Source organism: Camponotus vicinus, unplaced genomic scaffold (genome assembly GCF_025532165.1).
Source record: "Camponotus vicinus isolate PSW18456_S1 unplaced genomic scaffold, iyCamVici1.0 SCAF_3, whole genome shotgun sequence".
In the NCBI taxonomy this organism is placed as follows: Eukaryota; Metazoa; Arthropoda; class Insecta; order Hymenoptera; family Formicidae; genus Camponotus; species Camponotus vicinus.
The window spans coordinates 23,796,120-23,813,571 of record NW_028141967.1 but is presented as its reverse complement, the minus strand read 5'-3'; the positions used below and the strand labels follow the sequence as shown (position 1 = coordinate 23,813,571).

Below are 17,452 nucleotides of genomic sequence, written 5' to 3'. Positions count from 1 at the left end.
AATTAGCGATTATCAGACTGTATATTTAGTTAACTCCTGCTTTAACTGACACGTAAGGGTATTGCGCTAATGATTATTTGATCAAAGTAATTATGTAAATAGTATGATATATTTATAAAGTAAGTATGTAAATAGTATGATATATTGACTGTCCGTTAATTAATAATACGTTAATTTCGCGGGATTTATATGTTGAAAATGTACTATGCTTGTAATATTAAATCTTAGTTCCTCTTGATATTTATCACGATCTTATCTCAAGAGATATTACGATGATACACGGATCATTTCGCACCATACCATTACCTTGTCGCTAGAACCTCGCGCGAATGACAACAAATACGTGTATGACACACGAGATCACATGTAAACAAAAAACAAGCAAACTTTAGGTATAACCTTCTGTATATATGTGTATGTATGAGTGTATGGTGTGTATGTTTATATATGAATATAATTCCTTCTATAATGAAATTATGTAAATATGCCAGATTCCCAAACATTTATTAATTTTTAATTAACAAACTATGATAAAGTACATCATATTGCGAAAAATAAAAAAAGATATTATCTCCCGTAGTAAAAAATTGATTATTTTAATATTTCAAGTTTTTGAGTATGAAATAATTTTTAATTATTTTAACTAACTAGTTTTAAGAAAGTTATATTATTAAAATGGAAGACATTTTCTTTAATAAAATTTTGATTATCTTAGTTCCACAGATACTTTAATTAATTCTCAATTAATAAATGTAAGAAAAATTATATTAATTTTAAGTAGAATATAAAAAGGAGAATAAATTTTCTTAATAATGCAATTATTGTAATTTAATTTTTTTTTCACTTTTTTTATAAATTTGTATATTTTAATATTTTTTTGCTGGTGTAATATTTGTCCATTATTAATCAAATAACTCTCTCTTTTTTTTCTTGAACATTGGAAACGAAAAATGGTAATGACAAAGTAAATATTTTTTGAGATTATAGGAAAAAAAAAAAATATAACCGTATATTTCACTCTATCTTCAAATTTAATTCCAAAATTTACTAATGAAAAACATAATAAAAATCTTTTATTATATTTTCTAAAAAATAAATTAATCAAAAATTATTTTATGATTTTTTTCGATATAGAGATTCTTAAATATAAGAAATATTTTTGCACATAGATATATAAAAATTATTTGTAGTTCTAAATATTATTTAATTATGCACATTTTATGTATATTTGTGTATATTTTGTTTGCAGATTATCATTGCGCGAGGACACTGCAAAATCTACGAAAAATGCATCACTCGAAAATATCGTTTCATCGTTAGTTCGAAATTTTCCCGGAACAAGATTTTAACATTGCAGCTGCATAAAATATCATTAAAATTACGAAAAAAAAAATAAAGAAAGACTATTTAATTGCTGTTGCGATTAATCGCGACTGAACGGACAATCATCAAAATAGCTCAAAAAAATTCAATACGAAGTACTTTTCTAGAAGCTCGAGTGTAATCGAGTACTCAAGTATTCAAATATCAATCCAAGTAATTCAACGGAGCTCATAAACGCACATTTTCCGAAAATGCGTTCCTATTTAATTTCTTCAGGAAGGCCTTTTTAAATGAAGACTCACAAAATATTTCGAGGAAGTCATTTTGAATAGTGCAATTGAAAAATTTCGAAATTTACGACACCGCTCAGGCAAAATCGTAATCTGACATTTGTAAATGGACCGATTACACGCCGTCCTCATCCGTCACGTGAAAGAAAATACGAGAAAAGACGAAGAAGAAGCCATCGAACGACGGTAGCCAATCGAGATAAGTGAGAAAAAAAACAACTCGTCAAAATGGGATTTAACGACGAAGAAGACTTGGATAATACCACGGACCTGCCGAGCAAACTCCTCCTCGATACCGGCCAACGCAACACCAGCAAAGACTATGAGATCGAGTACGTCCTCCTATTAACCTTCAAAGGTTTCATTATGGGCTTCATTATTCTCTGCGCGCTCTTTGGCAATCTATTGGTCATTGTCTCCGTCATGAGACACCGGAAGCTCCGAGTAATCACCAATTACTTCGTGGTCTCGTTGGCTTTGGCGGATATGTTGGTCGCGCTATTCGCCATGACGTTTAACGCGTCCGTGGAGCTTTTTGGACGATGGTTATTTGGATACTTCATGTGCGATGTATGGAACTCGCTGGATGTCTTCTTCAGCACTGTCAGTATTCTTCATTTATGCTGCATCAGTGTCGACAGATATTACGCGATCGTCCAACCGCTGGATTATCCGTTAATCATGACGAACATGAGGCTGGGAACCATGTTGAGCGCCGTGTGGTGTTCCCCAACTATTATGAGCTTCCTACCGATCTTCGCGGGATGGTATACCACGAAGGAGCACCTGGAATACAGGCGGGCCTATCCAGATGTTTGTGTATTTCAAGTCAACAAGCTCTACGCCATCATTAGTTCTAGCATCAGTTTCTGGGTACCGGGAATTATCATGATCGCGATGTATTACAGAATTTATATAGAGGCCGATCGTCAGGAGCGGATGATGTATCGGTGAGTGGCTTTTTCAATATTCTATTTATTAGCGATTATTATTATAAGATATTGGAAAATATTTGCTAATTATTATTGGCGAATACTTGAAATAAATTATTGTAAATTTCGATTAATATTTTCGTATACAGATAGAAAACTAATAAGCAGAGATCTTAACTTTTAATATTTCAATATATTAAATAAGACAGATTATAAACGGATTTTGACTAATATTTTGACAAATATGTATTTGTCATCAATCTATTTATAAAATTGCGAATGCATCTTGGTGTTTAATATTGTGATATATTCGTGAGATAGATGAGATCATAAATACTTTTCATACACTGACACTGAAGGATCTATTCAGTCATGATATTTCTATTCAGTCATATTATTTCCTTATTTTTTGTATGCTTCAAACACTTGTCTTAAATTGAAATTATTTATATCATTATTAATGATAAAATAATAATTTTATCAATGTTAATAATAAAATTTAATTTATATATAAATATTATATATATTATTTATATATAAATGTTAAATTTACGTATTATTTCATGATTTCCTAGAGGTTTGATATTAACTAATTTTTTGGTCAACCATGAAGAATGAGACAAATATTTCGATTCATCACTATCTAGAAGATTTTTAGTTAATAAATTGAACTTGTAACTTATCTTGATATTCTCGATTAAATTTTTGTGCTTCTTTTTTTAGTATTTGAATTCATAATTTAAATTCAAATTTAAATTCATAATTTAGATTCATAATTTTTAAAATTATAATAGCTGCCAGTTTCTCTATTACATTATATAAACAATATAATTTGACAAATAATTCGATAAATTTGAGTTGCCGTTTATCATATAATTTAATTTTTTTCAAATATTTTTTTGATAAATTATACGTCCAAATAACCTAATGTGTAGAATCAAAGAAGATAGCGAAGCTGTTATTGTGTTGTTACAACAGTCAGACGATACGTGGTTGTTAAATCTCAAAAAGACACTTTCATCTGTAAAAAGAAAAGGAAACAGGGAAAGAGAAAGAGAGAGCACTCGCCATTAGTTCTTTCCCGAAAGATGCTCCCGAAAGCCTTGTACCGTTCTTGAATGTCCAATTAGGGTAAAAGGCGCGAAAGAAGGTACAGACGAGTGGCCGACCAACAACAAATGTACTTCTCAAGAGGAAGGAAGTACTCCGAAATAATACCTCGCCATTCTTCCCCATATTGTGCAGCTTGCACTCTATTATAAGCTTCCAAATCTTCTCTTTTCATTCAATAAAAATTTTAATTATAGAATAATGATAATAACATCCTTTTACAATATAACTATTGTATCTTGTTTTTATCGTGTAACTTCGTTTTCAAATCTATTATACAATATGGTCTATACTGCAGCGTAGTAAAATAATTTGATTTTAATTAAAAACGCAAGAGACTGTGATTTTTTTACTGATAAAAATAACACCTTTCAGTTTTATTTTTGTCAGAACGATGCTATCTTCGTTTTTTTTCGCGATCGATCGATGAAGCTGTAGACTCGCGACCTTGCGTCGCACAAGTTTTCTGTATTTTCATAAATTACATATCCGCGCAAGGTTGCGTGTTGTGCTCTTTATGCAACGCAGTGCCCGTCGCATTTCGCGTACACACGTCATTCTGCCATACTTTGAATGCACCCAGACACTTCGACGTCCGTTTATGAGCGGCAACGGGAAAATGCGAACGCAAAATGTAAAATGGAAATTTCGCATTGCTCTCAAATTTACTGTGTTGACTATCAAAAGACCCGCTGAAGCTTCGACAAGTATAAAAATATAACTTTATAGTCGATATAACATTAAGCAATGAACCTTTAATATTTCATTTTGGTTCACTAAATTTCAATTCAATAAATATTTTCAAGAGTTTAACAAATGTTTAATACACTACGCTGATTTAAAAGACCACAAATTTATTTCTGCATATATCATATTCATCACGGAAAATTTTAGTTTTGTGATAGCGGAAAAGAGTATGAAATGCCAGAGTTTTAGTTCCACATACATTTGCTTGGAAATGTAAACAGGATGGAATAGAAATTTTATGTCACTCTTGAATTTTCCGTTTGCAAACACCAAAGTAGCAACTGGAGTTTCGACGCAACTGCGATTCGTGAAACGATATTTGATTTTAAATAATAAGAAAATTACACAAATTGATTTTACATTCTGCATTTTTGATAAACGTAAATATAGATTAATTCGATCAAAATTCATTTTTATTGTAAATTTAATTTTAAATCAAACTTTATTATTATAAAGAGAGAGATGTGTTGCATAATATATGACAATGAAAACATTGAGAGATTATAATATCACACATGCGGTATTTAATTTTATGTCAGAGTTATACTGGGCAACATGACATATTTCAGCACGCTAAATGATTCTGACACTCTCAATCTCATGACGAGTTGTAATCTTCGAAAGTAGGATTGTGTCTTGTTTGCTGACGATTTCAATTTGTATCAGTTTTGGATTTGATGCCAAAACTGATACAAATACTCAGCGTCGCGTTCGAAAACGACTATAAAATTGTGTCTCGCTTTTGCGAGAGCGCGTTATAAATTTCACAAAATCGATCGTGACTGACGAGCTGAAAAGTTACATTTGGTTTACGAATGCATGCAACGCGTTACAAGCGGTTTAGAAACACGATGCACGATGCAATATATTTTCTAAATATAAAACGAAAAAATATTTTAGCAGAATATTTGTACAAATATTCTGCAATATAAATTAAAAAAAAAAATAATATTAAATTTTTATTTTTTATTTCTCTTTTTGAAATAAAATTAAGAAATAGAATTATATAAAAAGCCTTTAATCACAATATTAAATAAAAATAAATTATTATTTGGAATGCAAAAAGAAGATTTATTTTATTGCTTTAAATTTTTCTACGAAAAAAGAAGAGCACGTACAGAAAAATAACGATATAAATAATATGCTTCCAAACATAAAAAATTAAAATCTTAAAACATGTTTTGCGAGTTACCGACATATCTACATACTTCGATTTTAGTCTAATGAATGCGATTTTAGCACGTCTAATAGGTTACTGATTGATCGATTCCTAGTTCCGTTCTCGTTTCTAAATTCGCAGGAAAACTCTGATTGCGAGAGGTAAAGCTTTAACGAGCAACCTAACTGCATCTTAAGAATAATTTCGCGTTCCAGTTTACGCTGAAGAGGCTCTTCTTTGTTGAGAAGTGCTTCCACTCTCTCGCGATTGAACTCATCCCGTCTCTGCGCAATCCTCCGATTGTCATTGGCTTTTACGTGATGTCGTGTATATACGGCGTCCAATTATTCGTACAATTAAACTTGAAAGACCGCATCTCTCGACACGGTAGTATGCTTCGCCGAGTAATTAATGTCGGAAATCAGATGTATAGCGGAAATATGATGAGGCGACGAAATCGCAGCTTCTGATCGTAACACATGGATACTTTTAATCTTTCGTTACATCTTATAAAATTAACTTCACTTTTTTTCCTCTTTCCATTAAATATAATTAAAATTATTTTCTTCAATTTAGGATTATTTTTCATTTTACCTAACTTAACTCAGAGTTATTTTTTGATTAATTTAGTGAATATCTTTCTAAATTTGTAATTTAAAATTTAGTTGAAGAATTATTTTTAATTAATCAATTTAGTTAAAAATTTTCTTGAAATTTATTACAGTTAAAGTTCTCTTTAAAAAAATAATTGATACTTTTTTAAAACAAAAAATATTTTTCTTATTTTTTAACTTAGTTATTATTTATTCATTATTTGTCAATAATCATTCAAAAATAATAAATAATTTAATATTCTCATTGATAAACAATTAACTCTAAGTTCGAAAAGCATTCTACTCTAAAATATCGGTACTTTTGAAATGTTTAATACAAATATTATATGGATACTCTGAATAATATAAGATATATAAGAGAATTCAAGAGACTTAAAGTCCCTCTTTTATGGACCTTTCAGACTTTTTCAATTTTTTTTGTAGAATATCATAATATAATAAATTAAAAATTATATTTGTTTTGGCTTATAGAGCCAAACAGAATATAGAGAATATCTTTGAAATTTTTATATCATCAAACATACAGATAAAGTTGTGTGAGATTTTTATATGCGTAGAGAATACAGAATATATATGTTAGCATGCGTGAACATGCTCAGAAAGGCAATTTAAATGCATGAAGGTGATTGAAGTTATGCAAGAGCCAGTCTTTTACAATGAGATAAAGCAACGAGAAAAATAATTCATCATATACATAATTTATAATACAGAACTCACAATTACCATAATTCCATTATTAAAAATCAAATTAAATGAGTTTATTTTTTACTAAAGAAAGTAGTCAAAAAACGATAATAAAAAAGTAAATATTTTTAAATAATAAAATCGATAGAAACGATGTGGAATAATAAAAATATATGAATAATATAAGATATAAATAACACATGGAAACGAAATATAGTTACGTGAGATAGAATATAAAGAAATGATATTAAAAATACATTAATATGTATTAAAAATTACATATCCAGTAAAATAATGTTGTACATCTTCGTATTGTATACCACTCTATCGAGTAAATGATACTATGTATATATGTACTGAATTGCTGAGAGTAGTGGATTTCGCGCCAATCCCGAGATCAGAATTCGGATCAAGATACTCTTGACAGAGTTTCCCGATGCAGTCCTTCTGCGTCGTATCAATGACGCTCCCGTTCACCCTCCATCTTCCTTCTCCGATACCCTTAGGAGATCTTTGACGCGCGAGACAGCGCATCAATATTCCACCATCGATACTCTATTTCTCCGTCAGTCTGTCCGGCGTTCCCCGTGGAACTTGCAGATTTTTTATTCATGCAATCCCTGTAACATGTTGCAAAGTTTATTCATTTTGCGCTGTCAATATCCTCAAAGTCGAAGAGCTTTCGTAAAAATACAAAATAACGAAGGAACTTGCGCCGATCTCAGCATTGACTTGTCGTCTGAGAAAATGGTAGCAATAACTTTTCGGCAACTGATTTCCCGAGACGCTTCTTGCACACATCCTCTTTCGTTCTATTTTATTCATTGTTTCGATAGTATCACGAAGTAGTATATCTCAGCTATAAAGTTTTTAGGACAAAGTTTCGAACATTTTGCACGTCGTGCGAAATAGCGATAAAAGTTTTCTCGGCTTTTCGAACATTTTTGTTTCCCTCAGATCTCTTAGGCGTTTAATTCTTTAGTAGAATTTAAAGTCACATTTGTTGTTTTGTTGCCATTTCTTTCGACAAGTTAATTCCATTTTGCGATAAAAAGAATGTTTGTGAAGAATCGATTTAGAACATTCGATTGTTTTTGAAGATTCGATATTAATGGATTTTTTTATTAGTATCAATTTTTACTAATCAAATATTATTTTAAAACTAAAATAAATATTATTTTAAATATTTTGTGAATATTATATAAAAATATCATATAAAAATTTCAATTATAATATATATATATATATATATATATATATATATATATATATAAAATAAAACTATAAAAAATAAAAATAAAACTTCAATTATAATATATATATATATATATATATATATATATATATATATATATATATATGAGGTATTCAATTAAATACATATAAAGCATTCTCTTCTCTTCTCTTCTTTTACATTTTTTTTATACTATATATTTATATTACATTAAATATGTTGACAACAAGTCTTTCTTCTTTCTCAATATTAAACTCTCCTATTATTTTTTCCTTTTTTAAAATAAATATAATTATTTTGTCTTAGATTTTTTTTAAATAAATATAAATATTCTGTCTGAGACTCACATTCTGATTTTAATTACGTACTAACAACTTACGCCACGGTCTTTAGCCTTTCTTTTATTAATTTTAATTTATAATTATTTTATTTGACAAATGATGAAGCTTTTTGCACCAATCTCTTTCATTCTTTTTAGTAATTTCCAAGTCGTACAGCATTTCTAGAAATTGCATAAATATATCTTCATTTCTGTGAAGAAAAAGTAGTACATTTATGAGATATTTGCTATCTCGACGAACATCTTCGTCATTCCTTTAACATCGCATTGTATTCTAACACGCAGCTCTTTCAACCATCAAAGATTTCAAAAGTATTTGACATCAATTGAGGAATATATATATAAAGTTGATTTAAATAACCCACTTTCTATTGTTCTAAATAACGAAAAAACATGATATTATCACCTAATTTTTTATTATACATGTCTCTTAAAAAGATTTTAAAATTAATTTAATTAGAAATGTGTTTTGTATACATTTTATTCTATTTCAAAATTTACTATTTTATTATTCCATTTTATATTGGGTTGGCCAATAAGTCCGTGCGGTTTTTTCCGACACGTCTTTACAAACACGGCAAAAATTATTGGAGCTGGGCTGGGATATCCTACCGCATCCTCCATATTCTCCAGACCTTGCTCCTTCGGACTATCACATGTTTCGCTCCCTACAAAATTCCTTGGATGGACGGCGCTTTACTTTCGAAGAAGACATCAAACGGCACTTAAAACAGTTTTTCGACAAAAAAGACAAGAAGTTCTACGAGCGAGGAATTATGAAGATATGTGCGGTATATGGTAAGGATGCCGTGAAAGAACGTGTGTGCCAGAAATAGTTTGCAAAATTTCGTTCCGGAAATTTTTCTATCCAAGACGCACCACGCTCGGGCCGGCCAGTTGAGATTGATCAAGACAAAGTAAAGACGTTAATCGATACCAATAAACGCTATACGACGCGAGAGATTGCAGATGTTCTCCAAATATCATTCCAAATATCATATTCATCATTTACATGTAAAAAAACCGCACGGACTTATTGGCCAACCTAATATTTCATGAAATTAATTTTAATTTTTAGTTTTGTGCGTATGTGTGTTTTCATATATTTAATTCTTTTATATTTTATTATGTTATTACTTATTTCATTTTATATTATTTGTTTTATTTTATTTAATTTATATTCGTTATATTTAAAAATAATATATATTGTACATAATATCCAGGTGCAAATTCCACGAATAACATTTTTTGCGGATTAATAGATCTACTGATATCACATTTACTATTTGCTAATAAAATAAAAAACATTTAGTTGGATCTTTCTCATCCATTTTTAATCAAAAACGGTTAATAAAAGCATCCGTACGTTGCGTATTGCATTAATTAATTTTCTTTTATAAGCGTAACCTTTCTTTCGTTATTACGGTAAACTGACGGTACATCAGTATTTCATTATAAAGAGAAAAAAATTTTATTACGTATGAAAAAAAGAAATATTCAATTATTCACAATCATATTGTGTTTCAAAATTTTATCATAATAACAGATTGTTAGATTAGCGTCAATTTCATTAAAGATTCAAAATTATGTAACGTTAATTTCGATTTCATTACATATTTACAATATTAATATTGGATCTGAAATTGCCATATATACATAAAATATGAATATTGTTAGATAGAATATTAATATTTCTGTATATATATATATATATATACATTAAAAATTGCAAAAAGCTTTATAAAAATATAGAATTTAATAAAAGTAATTAAAAGTAATTCGAGTGGTCAGGAATTTCATTCGACATGCGTTTCACGTCAATAAGGCTGGATATAAGCGATTCCCAGTGGATATATTGCTGCTCACGATGTTGATGGAGGTGATTCATGGGTTGTTCGTCGCTTCAACCGGGTCCACAAAACCCAGCCTGAGGCAAGAAGCCCTCCTATTCTTCGTGATATCAAACGCTATATCGTGTCTCAACCGACGTTATTATTCTCCTAGCCAGATAATTTTGAAATGCACGCTATTTCGTCGATTCTCTCCAGAAACGTGCAAGTGGAAACTAAAAGCAAAACTATGTCACGTGTATTCTCATTTAAATATTATACATACAGAATGATCCACCAGAAACACAATCCACGAGAAAGTTCAAATAAATCTCTTACTATTAGATTAAAAATAGAAAAAATTATTTATTGAGAACATGCAACTCGTATAATTTTAAGAGATACAAAAAATATAATGTAGAAAAATTTTTTAGAGTAAAAACTATTATCCGAAATGTTAAACTTTTGATTAGTATTATTATTTAATTTCTGTTAATTGTTATTAAGTTTTAATTATTCATTATTTAGAAGAAAAATAGTTAAAAAAAGTTAAAAAATGTATATATGTATGTAAAAAAATGTATATATGTATGTAAAAAGTAAAATCAGATTTTCTTTACAGAAAGTAACTTATTTTTTACTTTTTATATACGGTTTCCTACATGTTTCATGTTTTAATTTATATAAGGTGAATCTTATATAAACTGCACTTTTTAATATCTTAGTTTTAAACAAAGCATTTTTTAAAAATATTTCTTTTAATTAATTCAATTGAACCTATTTAAAAATAAATAAAAAACATAAATATAAAAGATATAAAGAAAATTTACACTTAGCTAAAAAAAAATCAAATTTAAAAGCAATATCAAATTTCGAAAAATTTGTTGTAATCATTATATATTACATATGTTACACATATTCACATGCACATATTGATTTCCAAACATCGCAACTGTAGCGGATATTTTAGGACTAATGAGTTACTAAATTATGAACAAAAATTCATATATGATTTTATCGCTTAGAGTAATAATTGAGATGATTTATATCCGGATCTTTCGTGTCTCTGATGATTATCTTAGTCTTTGTAGAGCATAATTAGAAATGATTAAGCTTATACTTAAATTACGAACGAAACACCTGAATGCATTGTGTTTATGGCATTTTAAACAAAACAATCGAGATTTATCGAGCAAACCGACAATTATCTTGATTACTACAGGAAGCCAAAATTTCTCACAAGGGTAACTTAGGATCGTGATTTCTCACTGGGATAAGGGAACGGCATCGTTTTTCTTCCTTATCGCATCATATATACGTCGTCGCGATTGTCGTGTGACGTTCATTCGTCACCATTTGCAGCGATATTATGGTGAAAGCTCGGCACATAGAAAAGAGATAAAAGAGAAATGGGGAGATCGAAGACTTTTCCTTGGCTGTCGGGATACGTAACGTCATTTTCCAGCAAGATGCTGACGACAGGTAAAGCGTAGGTAATGCGAGATATAAGAGGCCCATGAAGTAGAAGCCGATTTTCACATCATGGTCAGGAGCTTTCAAAGCAAGCGAGATTTCGCTTTAACGAGCTCGTCCCGTCGGGAACCGTCATTGAGGGTTTGATGTTGAGATAAGAGGATTTATTTATATTGAATCCAAATGCATACGCAAATTGAAAGTCTTTTGAATCTCTTTGAGGATCCACTGGCATCTATCTTTGAAATTTAATTAAATATAACATTGAAAAATATAAATAAAATTTACGATTTCTATTTAATCCAATTTAAAATTTTATATGTATGATTTTTCGAGAACCAACTTGTATAACTACTTTTCTAAAATACCACGAAAGTAACACGTTTTAAAAATCAATGCATATTCGTTGCGCATTATTTTTTTCGCTTTTCGAGAATTTCAGGATATTATTCTTTTCATAGCACTTTCTATTCATGTGCAGTCATTACTGCAGTGTCCACTCGCGTAAATCGATCGATCTTGGGGCTGAATTGAATTTTGCATGCAGCGCAACGTAGCGCGGTTTGCGGGTCACGTGTCCAGTGGCAATGATCAAAAGATCCATTAGGCCTCTATGGTCGCCGCCGTGATTACAGCGCACGATATCACAGCTTGATCGTGACGCGGTAGACAATTTGCTTTGTGGCGAACGAGAAACTCTTCGCCGCAATTTCGTCAGCAATCCTAATTATTACTGTTTTCCTTTAATTCCATTTTCCGTGAGATTATTATTTTAGAAATCTACTTCCATCATTATTTTTATTATCCTCTATTTGTCTTGTTATTGCAAACAAAAGATAGCAAACAATCTACAATGGTATATGCGAAGGAATTCACGAAGGATAACACGATTAATCGAATTATGCAAGTAGATTATTATTAAGCTATCGATTTATTGCGTGAATAATTAAAATTCGAATTATCGAATTTAAAACTCATTGCTACTATATTACTTATTAAATATATCTGCATGTAATATATGTATATTACTGCTGTTTTATATATTAAAATTATAAAATTAATTAAAAAATGCGTGATTTATGTGGCAATTACGCATAAAATTAAATTTAGCATACAGTTTAAATTAAATTTAAATATGCAATTTTCATTTAATAACATATGAAAAAAAATATGACAAAAAGCAGACGACAATATTCGGAAAATTAAAGTTAAGCGAACGGCATTTCCCATTCGCGCGTGATTTTATTTGCATTGATTATGTAAAATTTGGTATGCCGTAATTATTTAAAAGTAGCCAATTTCATTTAAATATCCATGCATATTAAATCCTTTTGCATGAAATATTTTAATTAATCAATTCATCTCTCTTGTGATTTTCGCGGTCGTTTCATCGATTCCTTCTCTCCAAATTTAACAGGCTTCCTATTAGAGCATTTGCCAGGTTTCTTTCACGTATGTTATATATAATCATACTCTTACAGATAATTTCTTATCATTACGTACTGTCTACAATTTGTAATTATGAAGTATTATTATCGAATAATTATTATAAATTTTCTCTTATATGTACATTTTATTTCAAAAGCGAACCATATAATATCAAAGGAAATTTTGATTCGATGTATTTATATTAGTCATCTCTCGCGATCGATAGATATATATAATATATCTCTCGTAATTAAATTAATTAATAATTTTATCTTTCACAGAGAAATTATTAAATATATTGATAACATAATATTGAAAGATGTCGATAAATATTTCCCTTTTAGTGTTATGTAATAATAATTAATATTATATCTATATTGCATATGTGCATCACTTTCAAAATAAGACATTTCTGAAATATTTTTATTTATTCATTAATAATTATAGATTGCAAAAAATTAAATATTAAGAAATAATATTTAATATTTTAGCTATTTTGTAATTTCCATCAAAATTAAACGATTTAGATAACAATAAGTATAAAAACATATATATAAGACATATATTATATAAGACATATATTATATAAGACATATATTATATATATTATATAAGAATATAATATATATGCGTATATAAAATGTATCTAAATACATAAAACATAGAATAATTTAAATACGATAAAATTTAATTAAAAATTAAAAAATTTTATACAATCTTATTATGTAATAAATTGATATGAATAACGTATAAATTGATTTTTGTACAATTTTTGTTTTCTCTCAACATAACATATCATCATGTAAAATATATTATGCTACAATAAGAAATTTTGCAATAAAGGAAAATTATATTTTCGTTAATAATATAATATCAATCAAATATAATTAATCGAATAATAGGAGCAAATGTACATTTATTTTATATATCAGCTAGGGTCATCCAAAAAAATCCAAAGTAAATAGTAGAGCGAAATATGTAGGCGAGATATATAGTTACTAACGGCGCGAACGAGAGAGCCATGCTCCAAATTGCAACGAAGCAACCTTAAGCTGCAGTTTGCAGTGTTTGTGGTCAATGAAGCGGCGTTGGTTGCCAAGGATCGAAAGCTTTGCTCTTAGCCGCAAAAGCTCGTTGCACAATTGAACGGCACGTATCCAATCGACATGTATACAATTTTTGATTCTTTAAAATAATACAAATTTCATTATTGTGTATATATATATATATATATATATATATATATATATATATATATATAATGAAATAATCAAATTATATATTAGATGACGTGAGAGTTTTAAGTAATATGCAAGTTTCATCCTGTAACAATCTTCTCCTCTCAATAGATAAAAAAATTTAATTTATATTATTATTTAACATTCAATAATAATTTAAATTTTTACTTGTTACTCATTAATTAGCTTAATAATTAGATATTAATAATTGCCTAATTAATTAGACTGTTAATTATTTGATCATCAATTAAGCAACTTATTGGAAAGTGAAATAATTCTTTTTTGATTCCTTCACAAATCTAGATTCGATTACAAATGGAGTAATTCGACAATTGCGCGACACTCGAGAAACCACTGCTGCAAAATTGCCAGATCGTGTTTCGCAATAGAAGAGTCACGTGAAAGCTGCCTAAGCCGCAACTAATATGCAACACTGAAACAGAACATCAGAAAAAACGGAAAAAGCGGTTTTGCTAAAAATTCAAGTTAATTCTTTCAAATCCGTGATGTTCTCGGGATAAAAAGTAAAAATAGGATATTTATAAAATTCATATTTCAAAGAATTTATTTTTGCAGATAATCTTGCGCCCATGTTCTAAAAAAATTTTAAAAAATATAATAGAATAAAAAATAAAAATATTATTGCGGATTCTCTATAACATTAGAGCATTATGAATCTCTCAGAAAATAAAAAATAAAATGTATAATAGAATAAAAATAATGATAAATGTAAAGGTAAAATAAAATTTATTATTCGTGATTATATTATTCACATTTTATTAGTATTCATTAGTATTTTATTCATTGGTATTTTATTTTGTTTATTAAAAATTAATATTCTGCTACTAAAGGCCAAATTATATTATCGGACAAATGATGACCATATGAGAAATTTTCGATTTTTGACAACCAATACTGTTTCACTGATTACAAAACATTGTAAACTGCAGCTTAAAATTGCTCCGTGCAATGTGAAGTATGGCAATTTTTGTTCATGCCATTAATAACTGCATTTTATGTATCTAGCTTTATTATTATTTTGAATTTCTTTTAAATGGCCCTATCAATTTATAAAATAAATGTTTATGATATCTCGAAATGATTTAATATATCCACGTGATATATTTGGAAGTCGTCAAATCCATGTCACCATGGCTATAACCTTATAACATTTTCTTATTGTACGAACAATATTATAAAACGATATTATGAAAACGACATGTCGGTTGTGCCATATTTCTCTTTGTCGTTGCAGCCTCCCAAATCCTCATTCCAGTTGCCGTGATGCATTCGGCGCGAAACAGCCGTAAACATACAATATATGTATGCACAATCGAACTGCAGCGCTTACATCCGCTGTTGTATTCAACACTCAACACTATATATGTATATACGTACGATACACAAGCCCTAGTAATTTTCTGTGTGTACAAATGGTACTGCTTTCGAATAAGATACGGAACTGCAATGGCGGATTTATTCAATGAATAAATTCCTCCAAATAAGAATTATTTGAATTTGAAGGGATAAATAAATTTTTTATTAAAAAAGAATGAGAGAAAGAAGAATTATGAATTTATTTTACATATATATATATATATATATATATATATATATATATAAGTGTTAATTAATTATTGAACTTATTAATTGAATATTATAAATTATTTATCTATGATTTATTTAAATTAATTATTAATTTAATTATTTTTTTTATCATTCTTTCTCCTCAATTAGTGTATTTTTTGCATTTAAAAAATAATTAATTTATTATTAATTTATAGAAATATTTATGTAGTTTTATTTAACCTACTTCTGGAATGTATACTATTATAACAACTAATAACTATTAATTATAACAATTGAGTAATTAATTATGTTTATTTCTTATTCTTTTGGAAATGTTAGTCCAATGATTTTCTTGATGTTTGATAACCAGCATTGCAATTATTAAGAAGAAAAGATAATAGATTTTAATTAATTATAATTATAATTTGTCTTTCTCACTCCCTTTCTTTCTTTGAAAATCTTTAAAAACTGCTCCAAATATTCTTGCCTTCAATTATAAATATATTTATATTCAATTATAAAAATATGATAATAAGTGAAATATATAATAGAAAAATTTAATATTATAATTCTATTAAAATTAGATTGTCATAAAATAATAATGTTGTAGAGTGATAAAATGTGTTTTATGATGTTAATTTATGTTAAATAATTTTTGTCGATTATATCATATTTTTATTTTCTTCTTATTTTTAATTTATCTTATTATTATATCAATATGTGATTCTTTTATATACGATTCACACTTCACCTTTATGTTATTTATATATCAAAGTTTATAAAATAAAGTGCTAATTGTAAAATGAAAAGGTAAAAAAAGACGAGAGGTGTAAATAAATGTTGCAATGGAAATTTTCGCAGTGGGAGATAGGGAGAAATAAAGTAAGATAGAAGAAGATAAATAAAGAAAGAAAGATGAAGTCTGTTATTCATATCCTGTTTCATTAATCGAGTAAATAAGAGAACTGAGAGTTAACTAATTTTACCGGAGTGTATATCGCCGCTGGCAATATATATAATCGAAAACACGTATTTCCGACAACAGTGATACGCGGTAAAATTATATTTGCAAATAAAGTTGCTACTTTTCCAACGGATCTCTCTGTTATATAATATTTACTGTCGAGAGTGCGTTTCACAGCTTGGTAATGGAATAACTCTATATACATTCTTCTGAAATAAATGAATTCTTTGGTTAGCCAGAATATTATTTCTTGGTAATAAAAACTCAAATTTTTTATTTTCGATGTAAAAAGTTCAATAATTAAGAATTTAATTAAAAATTATTACTAAAAATTTTGTTAAAAAACAAAATCACCTTTTTTTTCTTCTTGCTTATATTTGTATATATTTTTAAAATTAAATTCTTTCAAATAAAAATGTAAATTATAAATTAAATTAAATATAATATTAAATATAAATTAAATATAGAATATCATATGTTTTATATTAATGTGCTAGTGAGATATTTTTGTTGAAAAT

The 17,452-nt window shown here is 28.2% G+C and overlaps 1 protein-coding gene and 1 long non-coding RNA gene across 4 annotated transcripts in view; one reads left to right on the top strand and one right to left on the bottom strand.

The window, feature by feature from the left end:
* Window positions 1-17,452, top strand: part of LOC145968515 (octopamine receptor beta-1R) — a 56,991-nt gene that overhangs the window by 11,849 nt on the left and 27,690 nt on the right. Inside the window, exon 3 of the mRNA XM_083094042.1 lies at window positions 1,250-2,563. Coding sequence (XP_082950168.1) covers window positions 1,842-2,563 — 722 coding nt within the window. The 5' untranslated portion in view covers window positions 1,250-1,841. The remainder of the gene's footprint in view (window positions 1-1,249; window positions 2,564-17,452) is intronic.
* The window catches only part of LOC145968516 (uncharacterized), a 185,570-nt gene continuing 175,224 nt past the window's right edge, over window positions 7,107-17,452 (bottom strand). For all 3 annotated transcript variants that reach the window (XR_014437760.1, XR_014437761.1, XR_014437753.1), the window contains one exon: window positions 7,107-7,479. This is a non-coding gene — a long non-coding RNA (uncharacterized LOC145968516). The remainder of the gene's footprint in view (window positions 7,480-17,452) is intronic.